This window comes from Chiloscyllium plagiosum, unplaced genomic scaffold (assembly GCF_037043375.1).
Source record: "Chiloscyllium plagiosum isolate Xiang-an unplaced genomic scaffold, Cpla_swu_hap1 HiC_scaffold_21, whole genome shotgun sequence".
Taxonomy (NCBI): Eukaryota; Metazoa; Chordata; class Chondrichthyes; order Orectolobiformes; family Hemiscylliidae; genus Chiloscyllium; species Chiloscyllium plagiosum.
The window spans coordinates 13,148,190-13,171,965 of NW_028270159.1; the positions used below are offsets into that span (position 1 = coordinate 13,148,190).

The 23,776-nt window shown below is 45.8% G+C and overlaps 1 protein-coding gene across 1 annotated transcript in view; it reads left to right on the top strand.

Annotated features, from left to right (window-relative positions):
• The window catches only part of slc27a4 (solute carrier family 27 member 4), a 63,100-nt gene that overhangs the window by 20,265 nt on the left and 19,059 nt on the right, over positions 1–23,776 (top strand). The window contains exons 3-4 of the mRNA XM_087998287.1: positions 2,458–2,852; positions 18,638–18,799. Of these exons, the coding sequence (XP_087854413.1) occupies positions 2,458–2,852; positions 18,638–18,799 (557 nt within the window). The remainder of the gene's footprint in view (positions 1–2,457; positions 2,853–18,637; positions 18,800–23,776) is intronic.

The following is a 23,776-nucleotide window of genomic DNA, read 5'->3' on the forward strand; positions in this document are numbered from 1 at the left end:
TCCGAGGAGCAGGAGAATCGATGTTTTAGATATAAGCCCAAATACTCTCATTTTAAACTCCCCCCACCTTGGGGGGAAAAGTCACCCTATCTATATCTCCCATGATTTTTGTAAACCTCTATAAGGTCACCCCTCAACCTCCTTTGCTCCAGTGAAAATAAGCCCCAGCCTATCCTAATAACTCCAACCATCCTTGGGACCCTCCACCACATGGGATCAATGTGGATTTCACCAGTTTTCTCATTTTCCCCCCCCCCACCCACCTTATCCCAGTTCCAACTTGGTATCGCCCTCTTGATCCACCTATCGTCTTTCCCACCTATTAGCTCCACCCTCCTCTCTGACCTATCACCCTTTTCCCCCACCTTCATCTACCTGTCATATTCTCAGCTACCTTCCCCCCCCCCCCCCCCCCCCCCCCAGCCCCACCCCCACCCCCACCCCCACCCCCATTTCTCTCTCAGCCCCCTTGGCCCAAAAGCCTCCTTTTCTGATGAAGAGCTTATGCCCGAAACGTTGATTCTCCTGCACCTCAGATGCTCCCAGACTGGCTGTGCTTTTCCAGCGCCACACTATACTTTTCTAACTATCAAAGTAGAAAGTCTCAGATGTTTCCACATATTAAAGGCCCCCTGTGGACTGTTTGTATCTTCACCACTTGCTTTCCGACCTGTCTTCATACTATCATGAAACTTGGCCACAGTACTGCCCATACTTTAATCCAAATCATTAAAATAGATCATGCATAGTGGAAGTCCCTGCACTGAACACTCTCTATCTGCTAGTTATAAATAAAACCCACAATATTGGGGTAACTCAGTAGAGGTAAGGCAGCATGTGTGGAGAAGGAAACCGAGTTAACATTTCGAGTCTGGTATAATTTTATTACAGATAATATCGACTTGAAATGTTAACTCAGTTTCTCTCTCCATGGATGCTACCAGACCTGCTGAGTTTCTCCAACAGTTCCTGTTTTCATTTTGTATTTGTGGCATTCAGTATTTTTCTTTCTTTTTACTAGTTAGAGTTTGCCAATCTGAAAATAATCCATTTGTTCTAACTTGGTTTCCTGTTGTTAGCCAGCTCTTTAACTCTGCCTAGGGTGGCATAGTGACTCAGTGGTTAGCACTGCTGCATCATAGTGCCAGCGACCCGGGTTCAATTCCTGCCTTGGACAACTGTCTGTGTGGAGTTTGCTCATTCTCTCCGTGTCTGTGTGGGTTTCCTCCGGGTGCTCCGGTTTCCTCCCACAGTCCAAAGATGTGCAGGTTAGGGTGGATTGGCTGTGCTAAAGTTGCCCATAGTGTTCAGGGATGTGTAGGTTAGGTGGATTAGCCATGGGAAATGCAGGGTTATAGGTAGGAGGATGAGTCTGGATGGGATGTTCTTCAGAGAGTTGGTATGGACTTGTTGGGCCGTATGGCTGTTTCCACACCATAGGGATTCTATAATACATTGCCCCAGTACCATGGACTCTTGTAGAATCATAGAGATGTACAGCATGGAAACAGACCCTTTGGTCCAACTCATTTCTTCTGCAATAACCTTTTCGGTGAGACCTCATTCAAATGCCTTTTGCAAATCTACATATACGCCATCTATCGGTTTCCCCGAATCCACCCTGCTTGTTACATCCTCAAAAAAATACTCATCAAATGAAGTTTCCCTTTCACAGCACCATGTTGACTCTTTGCAGGAGGGAGGGGTTAGGCTGGGTAACTCTGACAAGCAGCACATACCATGGGCTGAATGGCCTCTCTCTTGTCTTGTAATTTATTTTTATGATTTCAAGATTCCAAGGGAAAAGAACCTGCTGTAGACGCAACGCCAATAGTCGAAGAGTGTGGTACTGGAAAAGCACAGCCGGTCAGGCAGCATCAGAGGAGCAGGAGAGTCGGTGTTTCCAGCATAAGGCCTTCATTAGGAGCTTATGGTGGAAACTCGATTCTCATGCTCCTTGGATACTGCATGACCTGCTGTGCTTTTCCAGCACCACACTCTTCGACTCTGATCTCCAGCATCTGCAGTCCTCACTTTCTCCTAGTTGATTTAAGTGCCAATAATGCAGGGCAAGGTTACCCATGCGGTCATGAAGTGAATGAATTGGCCCTTTGTTTTAGGAGCTGGTTGTCAGTATTTGTTGGTCAATGGACCGACTGAACTCCTCTCTACAGCTCTTCTCATCATCTCTGTGAGAGAAGACAGGGGCAGCAGAGTATTGGATGATCTTGAGGGTAGAATGTCGGAACAGATGACAAGTTGGGGTTAGCGAGGGAATGAATGATGGTCTCAGCAGTTGGGAGCAATCTGGAATTGTCCGATGGGATCCAATGGATGTGGAGTGGGAAGAGTGTTGGAGATGTTTTACTACCCAGTGTTGGAGGGACCAGGAATGCGCTCTCTCTTTCTCTCTGTGTTCACGTTCCTGTCTCTTGTTTTTCTCTCCTTCTCCCGCAGTGCCGCAGGGGTCCTCCTCAAAGTCAAGCTCAACGTGAGGCGCAACTTGAAGCTGAACAACACAATTCCGAAAATCTTCCACGAAGTGGTCCAGAGGCACCCGGACAAGATTGCACTCATTTTCGAGGGGACTGGCGTCGCCTGGAGTTTCCGGGACCTGGATGAGTTCTCCAACCGAGTGGCCAACTGTTTCCGGGAGCAGGGCTTCCGCACCGGCGACGTGGTGGCGCTGTTCATGGAGAGCAGGAGCGAGTATGTGGGACTGTGGCTGGGGATGGCCAAGATTGGTGTGGAGGTGGCACTGATTAACTTCAATCTGCGGATGGACGCACTGGCGCACTGCATCAACATCTCCAGAGCCAAGGCCATTGTGTTCGGGGGCGAACTGAACACTGGTAAGTGCAAGACTATAGCTTTAATAAGCAAGAGGAGCCAGAAAAGGCTTGTCATGGAATCCCTACAGTGTAGGAAAGGGCCATTCAGCCCACCCAGTCTGCACACTGACCCTCCATAGACCATCCCACTCAGACCCAGTGCACCAGCCATCTCCATTGCTCTGCAATTCCTACGGCCAATCTACCTAACCTGCACTCTACAGGGTAATTTAGCATGACCCATCTATCTAACCTGCATATGACAGGGCAATGTTCCATCCCATTCTACCTAACCTGCACACTACAGGGCAATTTCCCATGGCCAGGCCACCAAACCCGGCATTATTTGGAAGGAAACCGGAGCACCCGGAAGAAACCCATCCCGACACAGGCAGTTGCCCGAGGTTGGGATGGAACCCGGACACCTGGCGCTGTGAGGCAGCCGTGTTAACCACTGAGCCACCATGCCACTGTCGAGTTCAAGTGACTTACCTGAGACCAATTCTAAAATAAGAGAATACAGAGGAACCTCGATTATCTGAATGACACGGGCAGGGAGTGTTTTGTTCAGATAATTGGATACTGGATAACACAGTTTAGCCAAGCGTTGGGACCTTGCGATCTTGTTCGGAGAATCTGAAATTTGGATAATCAAATGCCGTATAATCGAGGGTCGTCTGTAAATATAAATGCCATACAGCAGCCTGACCCCAGTTCTTTGGCTACACAAGCTGTCAGAATGTGTCGAATGTGTAAGGCTGAGAGGATGTTATATTTGATGCCACGCAAAGCTTCCAACCTCCTATTTGTGTCATCGTGTAATCACACTTACTCCCACCTCCATATTATCATCCAAACTTTGCCCCATCCCAGCTCATCTGCTGCCAAATTCCTCTCTCATGCAATCAACACTGCCTGGGGTCAACTGTTCTGACATTCTACCCTCCGCAAACTCGAGCTCATCCAATACTCTGCTGCCCCTGTCTCCGCTCACAGCAGGTCCTGTTGCCCACCCACCCCCGCTGGGGGCACACTGGCTCCTTATTTTAACATTGCTCTCCTTGTTTTCAAATCTGTCCATCTCCCCCCGTCCCTATCATCCCCACCACCTGGAAACAATGGAAATAGGAACAGGAGGAGGCCGTTTGGCCCATCGTGCCTGCTGTACCATTCTGTGTGGTTATGGCTGATCATCCAACTCAGTCCCGTGTTCACACATTCCCCCCACACCCTTTGATCCCTTTAGCCCTAAAACTGTATCCACCTCCTCCTTGAAAACTACTCTGAGATACCTCTCTAGTTTGAAACATCTTGAATTTGATTGCCCACCATTGGTGGATGCACCTTCAGTTGCCTGGGCCCCAAAATCTGACAGTCCCTCTCTACACTTCTCCACCTCTCTAACCTGCCTTTGTCCTAAAAACCATTTATTCAAACCTACCCCTTTGACCAAACTTTTCGTCATCTGACCTTGTGCAGCTGAGGGTTGTAGTTTGCTTTAACAGACAATCGTGAGTTGTCTTGAGGGCGTTCACGATGTTAAAAGTGCTTTGTGAATGTAAGTTGTTGTTGTTGTTGTTGTCTGTTTTTTAGTGGTTGCATCAAGGTCATATTTTGCAGAAGTACCATGACTTGAAACCAGTAGACAGAAGCTAAGTAGCTTTATTCATTCAATTTGTGACTTGATCACTGAACTGAAGGTGAAAAATTATCAGCTTCATCTGTGGCTTTTGAGCTTCAGTGAACATCACTTATTCATGTTTATATCAGATGTCTACTGATCTGCCGTGTCAAAAGATGATTTCTAGTGTTTCCTGCCTTGCACAGTTTCGGATCAGGCAAGTATCATTGAAGGGTGGACCCTACAAATGCCTGAAAAAGAAAGAATTGCAAAAAAGTTGATTTGTATTTTTTTTTTTTTTGAGGCATCCCTTTTAAATTCCTCAGTTTTCAAATCCCTGTATTGCCCTTTCACAAGTTGGATGACAGTGCAGTGAGGATCAGAATATTCATTTAATGGATTTTATCTGCAGAAATACACTTTGTATATTGCGCGATCTGAATAGCACAGTGCCATTTCAGTCTGATCCCACGGTCACTTGGTATTTCAGAACTTCAGAGCTGAAAATGTGTTGCTGGAAAAGCGCAGCAGGTCAGGCAGCATCCAGGGAACAGGAGAATCGACGTTTCGGGCATAAGCCCTTCTTCAGGAATGAGGAAAGTTTGTCCAGCAGGCTAAGATAAAAGGTAACACGGTGTCGGTCTCACCCAATAGTACACTCTTTTATCAGCAATTGGAGCTTGATTGGCTATTTCAGGACAGTAAAGACTCAACTACGTTGACCATCGACCTGGAGTCACATGTAGGCCAGGCTAGAAAAGAATGGCAGATTTCCTTCCTGGAGAGATGTTTGTGGATCAGATGGGTTTTTACAGCGATCCAACAGCTTTGTGCTCATCGTTAATGAGATTAGTATTGTGTTCCTGGTTTGCTGATTAAAATTTAAATTAAATCCCTTAGCTGCTGTTGTGAGATTTGAGTTGCTATTTTCGGAGCATTAGTTCAGATCGCTAGTCTCGGTAAAGCTATTTCTCTGCTATCGTCCGGTCAAGGGGTTGCTAGAAAGTCGTCCAGGGGTAAAGTCCTGATAATGATCTAGCCTGAACTACAGCAGCCCTAACCCCTGACCTCCTGCTATCAGTCAGCCTCCACAGCATTGTCTAAGCTGGCATCCTCTGGCCTGCCTGCTGCAGGAACACACAGGAGGGAAGTGAAACTTTCCCTCCAGTCAGTTAATTCTCACTGTGTGGTTGAAGCAAGCGAGTTGCTCTAACCTCAATTGAACGCTGGTTAGGCCTCAGCTCGCACGTTGGTTATGGTTCTGGGCACTACGTTTTAGGGAAGGGGTCAAGGCCTCTGAGAGAGTGAGGGAGGTTAACTGGAATGATGGCGGAGTTGAGGATCTTCACTTGGACGGATAGACTGGAGAAGTTGGTGCTATACTCAGCAGAGATGGCGATGAGATTAGACTGTGTGTCCAAGAGTGTCAGGGATGATCGTGACAAAGTAAATCAGACAGAACTGTTCCCAGGCGAAGGGACAGTTGTTAAGGTTGTATAAAGAACAATACAGCACAGGAACAGGCCCTTCAGCCCTCCAAGCCTGCGCTGACACATTTTGCTTGTCCACACTAAAACTGTCTTGACTTAAAGGATTCATATTCCCTTCCTATTCCCTCCTCAGATGACTCTGGGTGTCTTACAGAAACATATAAAATTATGAAGGAAATAGATAAGAGAGAAGTGGAGAGGATGTTTCCACTGGCAGGTGAAAGTAGGATCAGCAGGCGTAGCCTCAAAGTTAGGGGAGCAGATTTAGGACTGAATTGAGAAGGAACGTCTCACCCAGTGGGTTGTGAATCTATGGAATTCCCTGCCCAGTGAAGTGGTTGAAGCCTCCTCAGTAAATGTTTTTAAAGCAAAGATAGATCATTTTTTGACCAGTAAAGGAATTAAAGGTTATAGGGAAGGGATAGGTAAGTGGAGCTGAGGCCACAAAAAAAGATCAGCCATAATCTAATCCTAGTTCTTATGTTCTTAGTCATGTATTTGTCCAGGTGTTTCTTGAATTACCCATGTTTTCCAATTTTTAAAAATTCATTCATGGGATGAGGGTGTCATTGGTTGGCCTGGTTAATTGCCCATCCCCGAGGGCAGTTAAGAGCCAACCACATTGCTGTGGGTCTGGAATCACATGTAGGCCAGACCAGGTAAGGACGGCAGATTCCTTCCCTAGAGGTCATTAGTGAAGCAGATAGGTTTTTTTTCACAAAGGACAATGAATGCATGGTCATCATTAGATACCCAATTCCAGGAGATTATTTTTAATTGAATTCAAATTCCTCCACCTGGTGTGGCGGGATTTGTACCGAGGTCCCCAGAACGTTACCTGTGGTTGACTGACTGCCCCCTAAAATGGCCATTGGGACAAAGTAGTATTGTCATTGGTCTGGAGTCACGTGTAAACCAACCTGAATAAGGAGAGATGATTTCCTTCCATGAAGGGTATAAGTGAGCCTTTTTTTTTAATGACAATCTGGTCATTTCGTGACCCCTAATGAGACTCAAATTTTATTCCAGGTTTAATTAATTGAATTTGAATTCCTCCAGCTGTCAGGCTGGTATATATTTTTTGAATGCGTCTGTTTGAAGTGTGAGTCTGGGTTGTTGGATTAGCCTAATAACATTCCCATTGTACTCCTACTGCTGCAACACTGCACCCAGCATGAATACACCATGGCCTGTCTCCTGTTCCAGTTCTCCTTCAGCCTCGCTGTGTGAGGTTGAGCCTTTACTTCCTGTTTACTCTGGCTGGTTCCGTCATGTTGAAACAAATCCTGGAGGAATTACGCTGAAAGTGTTGCAAAGTCATTTCAAGTAGGCTTCTCGCAGCAGGCAGAGAGGGATTGTGGTTTCATCTGATCCATTTCAGTTAGTCTCCGAGATAAATCTCTCTGTCTCTCTCTGTCTCTCTCTGTCTCTCTCTGTCTCTCTCTGTCTCTCTCTGTCTCTCTCTCTCTGTCTCTCTCTCTCTGTCTCTCTCTCTCTGTCTCTCTCTCTCTGTCTCTCTCTCTCTGTCTCTCTCTCTCTGTCTCTCTCTCTCTGTCTCTCTCTCTCTGTCTCTCTCTCTCTGTCTCTCTCTCTCTGTCTCTCTCTCTCTGTCTCTCTCTCTCTGTCTCTCTCTCTCTGTCTCTCTCTCTCTGTCTCTCTCTCTCTGTCTCTCTCTCTCTGTCTCTCTCTCTGTCATCTCGATATATAAATGTGAATGTACCTCATCTATATCTCTATTTCTTGATATATACTATACTTATCTCTCTCTACAGATATCTATCTATAGCTCTATCTCTCACTGAAGATAACTATCTATATTTCTACATATTATTTTTGTCTCTTCTGCTCTCTCTGTAACTCTAGATATGCATCTATACCTCTATATTGTATATGTCTCTACCTCTTTCTCTGTACCTCTCTCTACAGATATCTATATCTCTATATTGTATATGTCTGTGTTTCTCTCTACAGATAATTCTGTGACTGTCTCTCTAGAGATATCTATCTATACTTCTATATTGTATATGTCTCTATCTCTCTCTTTCTATATCTCTCTCTACAGATAATCTGTCTGTATCTCTATATATTCGAATATCTGCAGCAGATTTTGCCATGACATCATTCACTTTCATTGAATTGATGTAGTTTGTGGTGGGGGCAAATGATACTGACTGTAGGGCAGAGAGCCAGGAGGGTACATGGCTGTAGGCAGCATTACTGAGATGTAATGGAAAAGTCAGAGAGTGGGAGCTGCCACAGAGATACTGTTTAAAAATCTCACAACACCAGGTTATAGTCCCAATTATCTACTCTACAACCACCTGATGAAGGAGCAGCGCTGCAGAAGCCAGTGCATCCAAATAAATCTGTTGGACTATAACCTGGTGTGTGATTTTTAACTTTGTCCACCCCAGCCCAACACCGACATCTCCACATCAATAGAGATACTGTTTGTGCTGGAATCAGGGAATGAGGAAGGTGTGTGTGTCGATGGAATCTGGGGTCATCTGAGGTCGCTGGGGCAATTTGGTTGGAAGGTGTCCGGAGTGACCTTTAGATGGAGTATAGCAGTGGAAATTACTAATGTAGAGCCAAAAGCCCTGGGGCAGCTGAAGCAGCAACATGACCCAGGAAGAAAAGCATGCAGCTAGGTGGGAAGTTGTGGAACTAGAATTGAATGTCTTCCTGAGCTGGGAGCCAGGCAGTTGTGGGGGGAGGTGCTTGCAGAATCTCTGTGGCTGGGGAGGTGAGGGTGGCTGGCAATTTTAAACTCCCATCTGAAATGGGTATAAAGTGAGGTTGGTGCCCTGCCAGCCCACATTACAAGCTGCGCTCGGTGACTGAACCATTGTCAGTCCAGGACTTCATTGAAATCTGGTTTACAATCCGTGAGGCAGCAACTTGCAGGACAGACCAATGGACTCTCCAGCAACTGGAATCTCATGTGCCTTTTTCACAGGAATGTACAAACCAAACATTGTTGTAGGGAGGACGTGGAGAGAGTGCCGTAAGCGTGGTTCCAGGAGTGAGGAACTTTCATTCTGAAAATAGGTTGAAAAAATGTTGAGGGAAGAAGACGGAGAGGAGAGTTGGTGGAGGTTTTCAAAATCACGAGGGGTCTGGACAGAGTAGACAGAGAAAAGCTGTTCCTGCTCATAAAAGGAACAAGAGGGCATAGAGTTAAAGTGATGCACAGATGAAGTGTGGTGATGTGAGGGGGCAGAAAACATTTTCTCACAAAAGATGAGTGTGGTTAGGATCTGGAATGTACTGACTGGAAATATGGTGGAGACAAGTTTAATTGGGGCATTCAAGAGCATTGGATGTTTGAACAGAAATAAGGACAGTATTTGGACAGCAAGGATACTGGGGATAAAAAGCAGAAGATTGTCATTCCATTAATAGAAGGGGTTGCAGATATGATGGGCTGAATGGCCTGCTTCTGCACTGTAGCAGTTGTGACCAAGTAACTGCATAGGATGTGTGCTTTACACACCAACGTTTCCTCCTCCGTGATGCCTTTAGTATTGATGTGCAGGTGCCAGTGTTGGGCTGGGGTGGACAAAGTTAAGAATCGCACTACACCAGGTTATAGTCCAACAGGTTTACTTGGAAGTACAAGCTTTCAGAGCGCTGCTGTATGGCTGGAGGTGATGCCAGTTTCTTGTTCTTGGTCTGCATGTAGGTGGTGTAGTTCCATCGCCTCGTCTGCTCGGTAGTGTCTTGTACTTTTTTTGTACTTCCAAATAAACCTGTTGCACTGTAGCCTTGTGATATGTGGCCTTTATCGTCATTGAATCCCTACAGTGTGGAAACAGGCCATTCGGCCCAACAAGTCCACACCGATCCTCTGAAGTGTATCCCACCCTGACTCATTCCCCTACTGTATTACTCTACATTTCCCAAGACTAATGCAGCTAATCTACAGTAATGATCAGCCGAGATATCATCAGTGATGGAAAATGGCGTCGGTCACGCCCTTGTGGGTAATCCATATTCGTACCTCACTCAGTCCAACATCAAAATCAAGGCTGAACCTCCAGGAGGTAAAAACAATGACTGCAGAGGCTGGAAACCATAGCACAGCAGTTCGAGGAGCAGTCCTCCAGTGCTGTACTGAGGGAGTGCTGCACTGTTGGAGGTGCTGCTTTTTTTCAAAGCGGTGTTAAACTGAGAGCCTGTCTGCCTTCTCAAGTGGACATAAAACATTCAGCTCTTGAAAGAAGGCTATGGCACTCTGGTGACCAGCATTGTCCCCTAAATGGGAATGGCAGGACTGATGTCTGAAAAACAGAAACTGGATAAGTTAGGGCAATGTTCATGGGAGTGAGGGAAGGGAGGCAAGATCTTAGAAACCCATAAAATTTTAACAGGTCTAGATAGGGTCAACACAGGAAGGATGTTCCTGATGACAGGGGAATCCAGCACCAGGGGTCACAGTTTATGGATAAGGGATAGGCCATTTAGGACTGAGATGAGGAGAAATGTCTTCATCCAGAGAATGGGGAGCCTGTGGAATTCTCTACCACTATAAGTAGCTGAGGCCAAAACGTTGATGTTTTCATGAAGAAGTTAGATATAGTTCTTAATGTTAAAGGAATCAAAGGGTCTGGGGGAGAAAGGGGAGAACACGGCATTGAGTTGGACGATCAGCCACGATCACATTGAATGACAGAGCAGGCTGGAGGGGCTAAATGGCCTACTCCTGTTTTCTATGTTTCTAAATTTGATCTGTCATCAGCGCATGGGAACTTGCTGTCTGCACATTGACGGCTGTGTTTCCTTCATCACAGCATTTTCCAAGAACTCTGTTGACTGTCAGGGGCTTTGGGATGTCCTGGAGTCATAAAAGGTGCTTTATCTTCTTTCTGTGTGAACATTGTGCTGTGAAATTTGGGTATTGACTATTCCTCAGTCTTGTTCCTCTTCAATTTCTATCGGTGAAAAAGCTACTTCTGGCAATAGTTGCGATTTTTAACGTGTGAAGTATGATTTGGCAGGCAGGTTTGTCGCCCCAGTATCTGCCCACTTCATCCTGATTATTTATTTATTTGTTAAGCACTGCTTTCTGTTGTTGGAAACAGGTTTCCAGTCTGCCTCAGCTGATATGGGATTCGAACTCCCTGCTGCTGGCATTATTGTGAACCACGTGATGATCATCGAATGTTAATGAAGGCGAGAAAATGACAGTGTGCAATTTGCACAGATGCTGCATTTTCCATTGACGCCTGAATAATAAACACTTCCCAAGTTATAATTAAACCAAGAGGGAGACAGACAGGTAGGATTTCCCCCCCCCCCCACCCCCCCACACCTCCCCAGGGCTAAATAACAGCAGTCCTGAAAATACGCATTCTAATATTTCAAATTAACATTTTGTGCTACACATGCCAGGCTATGACCATCTCTAAGAAGAGACAATCTAACCACTGCCCCCTTGACATTCAATGGTGTGATCATTGCTGAATCCTCCATTAACAATATTCTTGGAGTTACCGTTGACCTGTAACTCAATGTCATATAAATATGTTCTTGTATAAATACAATGGCAGCAAGAGCAGGTCAGAGGTTAGGAATACTGTGGCGTATAACTCACCTCCTGACTTCCCAAAGCCTGTCCACCATCTACAAGGACCAAGTCAGGAGTGTTTTGGAATACTCCCCAGTTGCCTGGATGGGTGTAGCCCCAACAATACTCAAGAAGCTTGACACCATCCAGGACAAAGCAGCCCACTTGATTGGCACTGCATTCACAAATATTCACTCCCTCCATCATCAATGCAGAGTAGCAGCAGTGTGTGTGTTATCTACAAAAAGCAGTACAGACATTCACCAAAGATCCTTAGACAGCACCTTCCAAACCCACAACTGTATCCGTCTGGAAGGACAAGATAACAGATACATGGAAACACCCAAGCACCTGTAAGATCCCCTTCAAGACACTCACCATCCTGATTTGGAAATATATCATTGTTCCTTCGATATCATTGGTCAAAATCCTGGAATTCCCTCCCTAAGGACATTGACGATCGACACACAGCTGAAATATCACAATTCTTCAACAAAGCTTTAAAAGCTCGTGTTTATAATGAAAATCATTTGAATTTAGATGGAGACATTTTCAATAGAAATATCTGTTGTGAATGAGTTGCAGACCTCCTGCCACTAGGCAGCGCTGGTTCCTGTCACAGTCAATGAACTCTCACTCCAACCATGTATGGGTTGCCAATGCAAAAAATACATATTTGGAATGGTAGCACAGTGAATCCTCTCGAAAATAAATGCTTTTTTACAGAGTTCAAGTCCACGCATTTTAGTGAGAGCTCTATTTCAATTAGCGACACTCAATAAAACCCAACACGTACTGATTACTAGCTCCCTATTTTTATACAACCAACCCTCTCCAAATGAACCCTTAACTAATATAGTGATCATGCGTTGCCTTGTTCCATAGAGGCTTTGACCTTATTAAATAACCTGAGCTACAAATCTTCTCAAACCTCACTGGTTATGTTACTGGATGTCTATTCAAGAGACCCCACTTTGGTGGAGAATTTAGATTCAATTAATTCAGTTCCCCAAGGGTCAGCATTGGAACCCTTGCTTTTCCTGATACACTTTAATGATTTGAATGTTGGTGTGCTGCGGACAATTTGAAAGTTTGCAGATGACGCAAAACGTGGAGAATTTGTAAACTGAGAGGACAGCGTACCCTTTCATAACGTGATACACAAGTTGGTGGAGTGGATGCATAGGTAGCAGAGGAGGTTCAATATAGGAAAGAGTGGGGTGATGTTCTTTTATATTGTCTTTCAGTGCATTTCCTGCCAAGATGTGAGTACAATCCTGAAGGTGGTGCAGGAGCTGGGTGTATGTGCACAGATCCCTGAAGGTGGTAGGACAGGTAGGGAGAGCATTTAATAAAGCATATCGTGTCCTTGGCTTTGCTAATAGGAGGATAGAGTACTGGAGCAAAGAGGTGACGTTCAACTTTTACAGGATACTGGTTAGACCTCAGCTGGAATATTGTGTACTGTTCTGGGTGCTACATCATACGGACATGAAGGAAATGGTGGTGTACTGTACAAGAATGGTTCCAGGGATGAAAAACTTTAGTTATGAGGGTGAAATGAAGAAGTTGGACTGTTCTCCTTGGAGAGGAGGAGGCTAAGAGGCGATCTGACTGAAATTTTCAACGTTGTGAGAGGAGCTGGCTAGACGAGGTAGGGAGAAGCTGTTTGCACTTGGGGAAAGGATCAAGAATGAGAGTGTAAATGGTTTGTAAAAGGAGCAAATGTGATGTAAAGAAAAAGCTTCTTCACCAGGTGAGCAGTTGGAGTTTAGAATGCATTGCCTGGAAATACAGTTCAATTGAGGCATTTGAGAGCGTTTTGGATAATTAATTAATAGCAATAATGTATGAGGATGTGGCAGAAAAGCAGGAAATTGGTAATAGAACGATAACGCACAGGAACAAGCCCTTCAGCCCACAATGGCCATGCCATTGTTTCTTTTATTTCAAAAATATACTTTATTCCTGAAAATATCTTTATATACATAGTCACTGAAGCAGTTCAGTTCTTTACAGTAACGCATGAAGAACCAAACCAACGTTGGAGTTTGACTCTATCCAACAAACAAACCCAAGGCATTTCTTTCTTGTACAAGGTTATACTTGCAGATGTTTGAGGGGGTGGGAAGGATCCAATAACTGTATGGGCTGCCAATGTACTTTACCTGAAAGACGTGAGACTGAACTGTGCCCACTGCACCTTGGCAGCTGCCCCAAACATTAGTGTGTCCCTTGCTCTGGAAGACCAACAAGTTTTGGACAGACCAAAGGGCATCTTTCACTCACTAGATGGTCCTCCAGGCGCAGTCGATGTTTGTCTCAGTGTTCTGCCCCTCCCCCTCTGGGAACAGCCCAGAGAGCACATAACGTCTGTATCCCACTCATCTCTGCTTGATAACATGTCTGTCTAAATGCTTCCTAAATATTATTGCCCATCTCTTGAAAATTGTTTGAATTCTGAAATAGTCATTGAAATCAGATAACCCAGGATTAATATTTCATATAAACATCATCTCAAGTTTTTGTTTGTCTTGAGAGTTGTGTCCAACTCTCAAGGGCTGTCACAGAAGGCTGAAGGGAATATTCATTTTTCAGAAAAATAAGGAATCTTACAAAATTAAAAGAGGAGTTGAGCCAATCTATGCATTTTCTAAATGCTTAGTTCCAAAAAACATAACTTCCAAACGTAAAGGGTCAGCTGATAATGAACATCCGAGGGTGGGGATTACGACAGACTCATGCTTTCAGAAAGTGAGCAGTATTTTAAAGTTATTCCGGTAGGAGATGTCTGTCCTTAGGAGTGTTTTTCTTCCACTTGTTATGATTCCACTGTCAGTATTGAGCTCTCTTAGTCTAAAGGATTGATGCCAGGTACACTGTTGAGGTACCTCTGACTTTGCCTGTTTTGAATTCAACCCCAAGCAAAGAACATGTTCCATTGTCAATACAAGACTGTCTATTTACACATTTGCAAAAGAAACTGCCTCTTGTGGAGACAGCACAAGTTCATTGCGCAGCACAGTGCAACTTGCTGAGGGCCTGTTACAGTTCATTGTGATTCCATTGAACCACTAGATGTCAAGAAGCTCATTTGAAGGCTGGTACAGACACGATGGGGCGAATAGCCACGCTCTGCACCGTAACCCTTCTGTGAATTAATAAATCTGGAATAAGAATCTTGTTATCACTGACCAGGATCTACTGATTCAGAGTAAAAGCACAACAGAATGATCAACTGTGTGACCCTTTTAAGGAAGGAAATCTGCTGTCACTGTGATTCTGACCTGCAGGTAATTGAAAAATCACACAACACCAGGTTATAGTCCAACAGGTTTATTTGGAAGCACTAGCTTTTGGAGCGCTGTTCCTTCATCAGGTAGGTGGTGGGGCAGGATCCTGCTCCACAGCTACCTGATGAAGGAGTGGCGTTCTGAAAGGCTTCCAACTAAACCTGTTGAACTATAACCTGGTGTTGTGTGTTGTTTACGTTGAGAATGTGGTGCTGGAAAAGCACAGCCGATCCAGGCAGCATCTGAGGAGCAGGAGAATTGACGTTTCGGGCAAAAGCTCTTCATCAGGAAAGATTTCCAAATAAACCCGTTGGACTATAACCTGGTGTTGTGTTTTTTAAGTTTGTCAACCCCAGTCCAACACCTACACCTACACCTACCCATCATGGTGCAGTAAAGCATTCTGTTGCACTTCAGGGACAATAAATGCTTTTCTTCCCCAGATTGAATTCTTTAAAATGGTAGAATTCCAGATTGTCAATTGTTGGGGCACTGCAGCGGGTCAGGATGGCAGTTCATGCCCACCTTCTCAAAGGCAGCTATTGTCCAGCCAGTGCCCACAAGTGAATAAAAACAAAAAATGAAAAATTGTGGCTTCCAAAATCACTTCCAGTACAAAGGCCTCGCCATGGATTACACACAGACTGATTTTAAGGCCATTATGTAAAGTGAGCAACGTTCCTCATTCAACAATCCATCCAGTCCATCCTTTCCATTGACTTCAATTGAAAGAAACGTTGAGTGAAATTCAGAAAGTCTGATTATTATGGAGCTCTGACTTGGTGTTGGTTGTATATTATTTCATGATCAGTTACATTGTGTCTCTGTGCACTGACTGCATAGTCACCTTGTACTCCTATATATAAAAGCAGAGAGAAACTGATAGTTAGGTTAAGAAGCACAGGTCTCTTATGTGTTTTTCTGAATAACAGCACTTATTTTTTTTGGACACTGATCCAGCTCTCAGAGTGAATAGGATGTCTGACACTCCTGTTTATTCTTTGTTTTTTTTCTTCCCCACACAGTACCGCCTAATGCGGTAGTCCTTATTTTTCCCCCACACCCATTTTGTGTGTGTGCAGGTGTGAGACACAGTGAGGGACACAAGGTATACGAATCTTTATTCAATTCTCACCACCAGGAAGAAAGGAAACATCCAAGTGGCCAGTGACAAGCAGTGCCCTTCACATCAAAGGGCAATGCTGCGTGATCAAACAGTGAAGGGGAGAGCAGGGATTAAATAAAAATAGAGTTGGAGGGGGAAGTAATGCACTCCACTCCCTGCGGCACCCACCTCTCCCTGAACAGCTCATGGGTGTTAGTGGACACCATGTGCTCCTTCTCCAGAGACACCTGGGCTCTGACATAACCACGGAAGAGGGGCAGGCAGTCGGCCCCAATGACCGCCTCCATGGCCCACTACCTGGAATGACAACTTTTACACTGTATAAGGATTGGCTCCAGTTCTATCCTCCACTGCTTGGCAATATGGTGGAGATAGGGCTGCACACTGATGGAGAGGGCTCAGGGTATTTCTGAGAGTTTAGAGCTTGGATCCTTTCTGATAGTCAATTGCAACACTGAAACTGTTCATTATCTGTCTGCTTACGAATTTTGGCAGTGTTTTTAAATTCCAATGTTTAATTAGGATCAATTGGTGGGCCCACCCAATTGCACACACTCAATTAGAAAGCTCTTGTTTCCCAAACTATCTGTGTGGGATGTAATCTGCCTGTTTACACTTTACAAATGTAAAGTCACATTGCAGGTCTGCCTCAAACTTTCTATGCGTTTTCTTTATGCTTGAGCCTTTATCTCTGTCAATTGGCTGGTCAGTTTTTGGAAGTGTGAGAGACTTTTCTCGTGTTTGCCATTTTGAGAAGGTGGGCATACACAGAATGGAACGGTTTCACAGCACCTGGAGAAAGCTGTTACGCTGTGCTGGTGGTGTGTTACAGTTCACTCGGGGAGTCTGCATTGCTGTTGCAACCTGCACTTTTCCAGGCATGTTGTATCCTGGAGTGACAGCAAAGATTCTCAGTGTCCTTCCCAACACGTGGCTGATCAGGAATCTCTCCCACTCCTCCTGCTGTCTGCTGCTAGCTTCCACATTAGCTGTAGTTACTCACTACGTGATTTCAGGAAGGGATTTGTTGGTGAAGTATAAGACCAGGGACACGGTTTGGGGAACTGTTTTGAATCCAGGTTCTCATTTGAAACCCCTCAGGAAGATTTGTTCTTTTATCTTAAGCACACAACGATTAGATCACTTCCACCAGCACAGGTATTGTCATAACAGGATCACATATCTGTATTTGAGTGCCACTCTCTCGAGACTGCAAAGATAAAGGTGCTGTAAAATTAATTAGAGATTAGGGAAATGAGTGGAACAAACAAGCAGCCCACAATCCTCAGGAATGGCTCCCCGAGGATCGCTTTGTTGCTGCTCACTATCTAGTACCTTGGGACTGAAGGCGGCTATATCAAGTCAAATGGTTGTTGTTGGAGGGTGCAGCACCTAGCTTTGTTTCTGTTCCACGTTAGGGGATGTCTTGTTAAAGGAGAGCATCTTGATCTGAGCACAGCCCATTGAGGAAGCGCACAGCCCAGAGGGCCCGATATATCACAGTCACTGCCAGTTCACCAGCCTCTGGGTTGAGTCCGTGTTGCTGGCTCAGTTTTGTCTGCTCCCACCCTTGCTGTCAGGGCCTGTCCCCTGTACCCGTGTGCATGGGTAACACAATCACCTCCTGAACTCCAGCCCCACGTCAGAGGCTTGAGTGCAGAATCCATCTGGATCCTCCAGTCCTGTCTCCCCACCGCCCCCACCCCCCCCCACCCCCCCCCACCCAAGCAGCAATAATCCATGACCCCCTTGATGCTTGGACTCAGCCTTGACTCTATTCAAAGACCCAGTCTCTCCTGTCTGGGGAAGATAATTCGAGAGAATGAAGACCCTCTGAGAGAAAGGAATTCTCCTCCCTCTTCACCTTAAATCCAGCTTATAGTCCAACAGGTTTATTTGGAAGTACTAGCTTTCAGAGCGCTGTTCCTTCATCAGGTATAAACCTGTCAGACTATAACCTGGTGTTGTGTGATTTTTAACTTTGTCCACCCCAGTCCAACACCGGCACATCTTCATCATTCAGCTGAAAGGGAGACCTCTTATTTTTAAAACTGGCTCAACTTAACCCTCCCCACAACCACCACCATTAAGGGAAAAAAATTTCTCGGCATCCACACCTGAGTACCTGACATGTTTCTTTTGGTGGGAGCTTACTGTGTGTGAATTAAATGAGATTGGAGATTGAGAGGAGACTGTATTGATTCTCCAGGGGCTTGCCTGAGGAAATGTGGTAAGGTCATTTCCCCTTTTCGCAGAGCCTAGGTACAGAAGGCGTCCTCTTTGAGGAAAGGGTCACCCATTTGAGACCGATAAAGACAGTTTTTTTTTAAGGTAATTAATCAGTGGAGTTCTTTACCATGGAGGGTTGTTGAGAGTCCCTAAGTGTATTCAAGGCTGAGAGAGATTTTTAATCAGTACGGGGAATGGGGGAATGGCAGAAAAGTGGAGGTGAGGATTGTCAGACCAGCCACTGAAAGGCATTGCAGACTCGATGGGCTGAATGGCCTTCTTTTACTCCAATGTTTAATTATCCTTTTGTGGTGCACGTGGAATTATCTGTCATGGATGGGACATTTTGAAAATGATCAAACTCGCAGCCTCTCCCTGGCTGGTCGGAGTATGAATTGTGGAGGGTCTGACATTGGGAAATGCCAAATGCTGAGAGTCTGTCTTCACTTTCCCTCTTTTTGTTTTGCTTTCTGAACAGCCCTGAAGGAGATCCATACGCTGCTGGGCAAATCCATCTCCCTCTACTGCTGTGGAGAGCCCGATTCCTCGGAGGTGCTTCCCGGTACGGAAAACCTCGATCATCTGCTGGAGGCTACGTCAAGCCGGCCCCCTCCCCCGCTCCAGAGCCGAGGATTCACAGGTACCAGCCTCGGGGAACAGGGCAATCCTGTCTGTCCCAATCCATTCGGAGGACACCAGAACATCGCTCAAAGCCCTGATGGAAATATAGAGAATAGGGACAGGAATAGTCCATTCGGCCCTTCGACCCTGCTCCTGCATACAGTATGATCATGGCTGATCATCTAACTAGGTCCCCTGTTCCCAGTTTCTCCCCAGGCCCTTTGATCTCTTTAGCCTGAAGAACTATATCTAACTCCCTCTTGAAAACATTCTGGCCTCCTCCACTTCCTGTGGCAGAGAATTCCCCACTCTCTGGGTGAAGATGTTTCTCCTCATGTTAGTGCTAAATGGCCTCCCCCATGTTCTTAAACCGTCACCCCTGTTTCTGAACCCCCCCCCCCCCCCCCACAGTCGTCCTCCTTCCTACATTTCCCCCAGTCTAGCCCTGTTTGAATTTTACAGAATTTACTCTGTGTCTGAAACCCCAGTGAATATAATCCGAACTGATCCACTCTCCCTTCATATGTCAGTCCTTCTGTCCCAGGAATCAGTTTGGTAAACCTTTGTTGCAATCCCTCCATCACCAGAACCACCTTCCTCCGACAGGGAGACCCAAACTGTCCTCAGTACTCCAGGCGTGGTCTCATCGAGGCCTTGTACAATCGCAGCGAGACATCGAAAACCCCAGGAGGGTCGGGGTTAGGTGGGTGAAGGAGAAGCATGCTGAGGAATTTCTCTGTTGGTGGTCTGGCTGGGTCGGAGAGATCACTCTGGTCCTGATTAATGTGAAGTTATTCTTATTATTGCCCTGATCTCTTTAGAAACAGCTCAAGCCTTTTTGCCTGGAGGAATTGAGCAGCACAGCGGGTGTCCATACCACAGGAGCACCAGCCCCTGGGTAATGCCCTCCCCAGCCCACTTTATCATATCTAACCCAGACCTACCCTTTCATCTAAGCATTTTTAAATTATCATATCACAGTGGGCGGCACGGTGGCACAGTGGTTAGCACTGCTGCCTCACAGCGCCAGAGACCCGGGTTCAGTTCCCGCCTCAGGCGACTGACTGTGTGGAGTTTACACATTCTCCCCGTGTCTGCGTGGGTTTCCTCCGGGTGCTCCGGTTTCCTCCCACAGTCCAAAGATGTGCAGGTTAGGTGAATTGGCCATGCTAAATTGCCCGTAGTGTTAGGTAAGGGGTAAATGTAGGGGTATGGGTGGGTTACGCTTCGGCGGGTCGGTGTAGACTTGTTGGGCCGAAGGGCCTGTTTCCACACTGTAATCTAATCTAAATCTAAAAGAATCCCTACGGTGTGGAAATAGGCCCTTTGGCCCAACACCGATTCTTCAAAGATTCTCCTACCCTATTACCCTACATTCCCCCTGACTAATGCACCTAACTTACACATTCCTGAACGCTATGGGCAATTTAGCATGGCCAGTTCACCTAACCTGCATATCTTTGGGCAATTTAGCCTGGCTAATTCACCTAACCTGCATATCTTTGGGTAACTTCACTTGGCCAATTCACCTAACCTGCACGTCTTTGGTCTGTGGGAGGAAACCCACACAGACACTGGGAGAGCGTGCAAACTCCACACAGACAGTCGTCCGAGGCTGGAATCGAACCCTGGTGCTGTGAGGCAGCAGTGCTAACCGCTGAGCCAACGTGCCACCCACACATTTGTGACTCCATGCTGTCTTTGATGGGTCACTGTAAGTATCACTGGCAAGGCCAGCATCCATTCCCTATTCCTAACTCCGGGACCTCACTGGCTTGCCCAGTTATTTCCGAGGACCTCACCCCTAAAAACTCCTTGCAGTGACGCCAAATCCTCAGGAAGAAGTTCAAAGGGGGCAGTGTTTATTCAGTGTGATGGGGAATGCACTGCCTGAAAGGGCATGTGCGAATAGATTTGGTCAGAACTTTGGGGGAGTTCAGCTCATTGCAGCTCACTCCACCTTTCAACAAAACTGACTTGAATTGGTTAAATACTTGGAGAGCAGGACTGCAAACCTGGGAAAGGAAGGCCCTGCGATGGGGGGAAATGAACTCTATGACAGGGCTAGCACAGATACAGTGGGACAAGTGTCTTTCTTCTGTGCTCTTTCCACAATTTAACAGGTTACTTTTCAGTCCCTTATAAATATAGAACATAGAACATAGAAGAATACAGCGCAGTACAGGCCCTTCGGCCCTCGATATTGCGCCGATCCAAGCCCACCTAACCTGCACTAGCCCACTATCCTCCATATGCCTATCCAATGCCCGCTTAAATGCCCATAATGAGGGAGAGTCCACCACTGCTACTGGCAGGGCATTCCATGAACTCACGACTTGCTGAGTAAAGAACCTACCCCTAACATCTGTCCTATACCTACCCCCCCTTAATTTAAAGCTATGCCCCCTTGTAATAGCTGACTCCATACGTGGAAAAAGATTCTCACTGTCGACCCTATCTAAACCCCTAATCATCTTATACACCTCTATCAAGTCACCCCTAAACCTTCTTTTCTCCAATGAAAACAACCCCAAGTGCCTCAGCCTTTCCTCATACGATCTTTCTACCATACCAGGCAACATCCTGGTAAACCTCCTCTGCACCCGTTCCAGTGCCTCCACATCCTTCCTATAGTATGGCGACCAAAACTGCACACAATACTCCAGATGCGGCCGCACCAGAGTCTTATACAACTGCAACATGACCTCAGTACTCCGGAACTCAATTCCTCTACCAATAAAAGCCAGTACGCCATATGCCTTCTTCACCGCACTATTTACCTGGGTGGCAACTTTCAGAGATCTGTGTACATGGACACCAAGATCCCTCTGCTCATCCACACTACCAAGTATCCGACCGTTAGCCCAGTACCCCACCTTTTTATTACTCTTACCAAAGTGAATCACCTCACACTTACCTACATTGAACTCCGTTTGCCACCTTTCTGCCCAGTTCTGCAGCTTATCTATATCCCGCTGTAACCTGCCACATCCTTCCTCACTGTCTACAACTCCTCCGACTTTCGTATCATCCGCAAACTTGCTCACCCAACCTTCTAACCCCTCCTCCAGGTCATTTATAAAAATGACAAACAGCAATGGTCCCAAAACAGATCCTTGCGGAACACCGCTAGTGACGGCACTCCAAGATGAACCTTTGCCATCAACTACTACCCTCTGTCTTCTTCCAGCCAGCCAACTCCTAATCCAAACCTCCAACTCACCCTCAATGTCATACCTCCGTATTTTTTGCAGTAGTCTACCATGGGGAACCTTATCAAACGCCTTACTAAAATCCATATACACCACATCTACTGCTTTCCCCTCGTCCACCTCCTTAGTCACCTTCTCAAAGAATTCAATAAGGTTTGTGAGGCATGACCTGCCCTTCACAAAACCATGCTGACTATCCTTGATCTCATTATTCCTATCCAGATGTTCATAAATCCTATCCCTTACAATTCTCTCTAAGATTTTGCCCACAACAGAAGTGAGACTCACCGGCCTATAGTTACTAGGGTTATCCCTACTCCCCTTCTTGAACAAGGGAACCACATTTGCTAGCCTCCAATCTTCTGGCACTATTCCTGTAGACAACGAGGACATAAAAATCAAGGCCAATGGCTCTGCAATCTCCTCCCTTGCTTCCCAGAGAATCCTAGGATAAATGCCATCAGGTCCAGGGGACTTATCTATTTTCACCCTTTCCAGAATTTCCAACACCTCTTCTCTACATACCTCAAAGTCATCCATTCTACTTAATTGTGACTCAGTACTCACATTGACAACAATGTCCTGTTCCTGATTGAATACTGACGAAAAGTATTCATTCAGTGTCTCCCCAATCTCTTCAGCCTCCACACGCAACTTCCCACTACTATCCTTGACTGGACCTATTCCTACCCTAGTCATTCTTTTATTCCTGACATACCTATAGAAAGCCTTAGGGTTTTCCCTAATCCTACCAACTAAGGACCTTTCATGTCCCCTCCTTGCTGCTCTTGGCTCTCTCTTCAGGTCCTTCCTGGCTACCTTATAACTCTCAATCGCCCCAATTGAACCTTCACGCCTCATCTTTACATAGGCCGCCCTCTTCCATTTAACAAGGGATTCCAATTCCTTATTAAACCACGGCTCCCTCACACGACCCTTTCCTCCCTGCCTGATGGGTACATACTTATCAAGGACACTCAATAGTTGCTCCTTGAACAAGCTCCACATATCAATTACACCCTTGCCTTGAAGCTTACTTTTCCAGGCCACACATCCTAAGTCATGCCTCACCGCATCATAATTTCCCTGCCCCCAGCTATAACTCTTGCCCTGTAGTGCACACTTATCCCTCTCCATCACTAGAGTAAAAGTCACCGAATTGTGGTCACTGTCCCCAAAGTGCTCACCTACCTCTAATTCATTACCCAGAACCAAATCCAGTATGGCCTCACCTCTTGTTGGCCTATCTACATATTGTGTCAGGAAACCCTCCTGCACACATTGGACAAACACTGACCCATCTAACGAACTTGAGCTATAGCTTTCCCAATCAATATCAGGAAAGTTAAAGTCCCACATAACAACCACCCTATTACTTTCACTCTTCTCTTGAATCATCCTCGCAATCCTTTCCTCTACGTTTCTAGGACTATTAGGAGGCTTGTAAAAAACTCCTAACAGGGTGAGCTCACCTTTCCTATTCCTAACCTCAGCCCAAACTACCTCAGATGGCGAGTCTTCATACAACGTCCTTTCCACAGCTGTAATACTATCTTTGACAAGCAATGCCACACCTCCCCCTCTTTTACCCCCACCTCTGACCCTACTAAAACATTTAAACCCTGGAACCTGCAACAGCCAATCCTGTCCCTATTCTACCCATGTCTCCGTAATAGCCACAACATCGAAATTCCAGGTACCAACCCACGCTGCAAGTTCACCTACCTTATTTCGTATACTTCTTGCATTGAAGTATACACACTTCAAACAACTTTCCTGTTTAC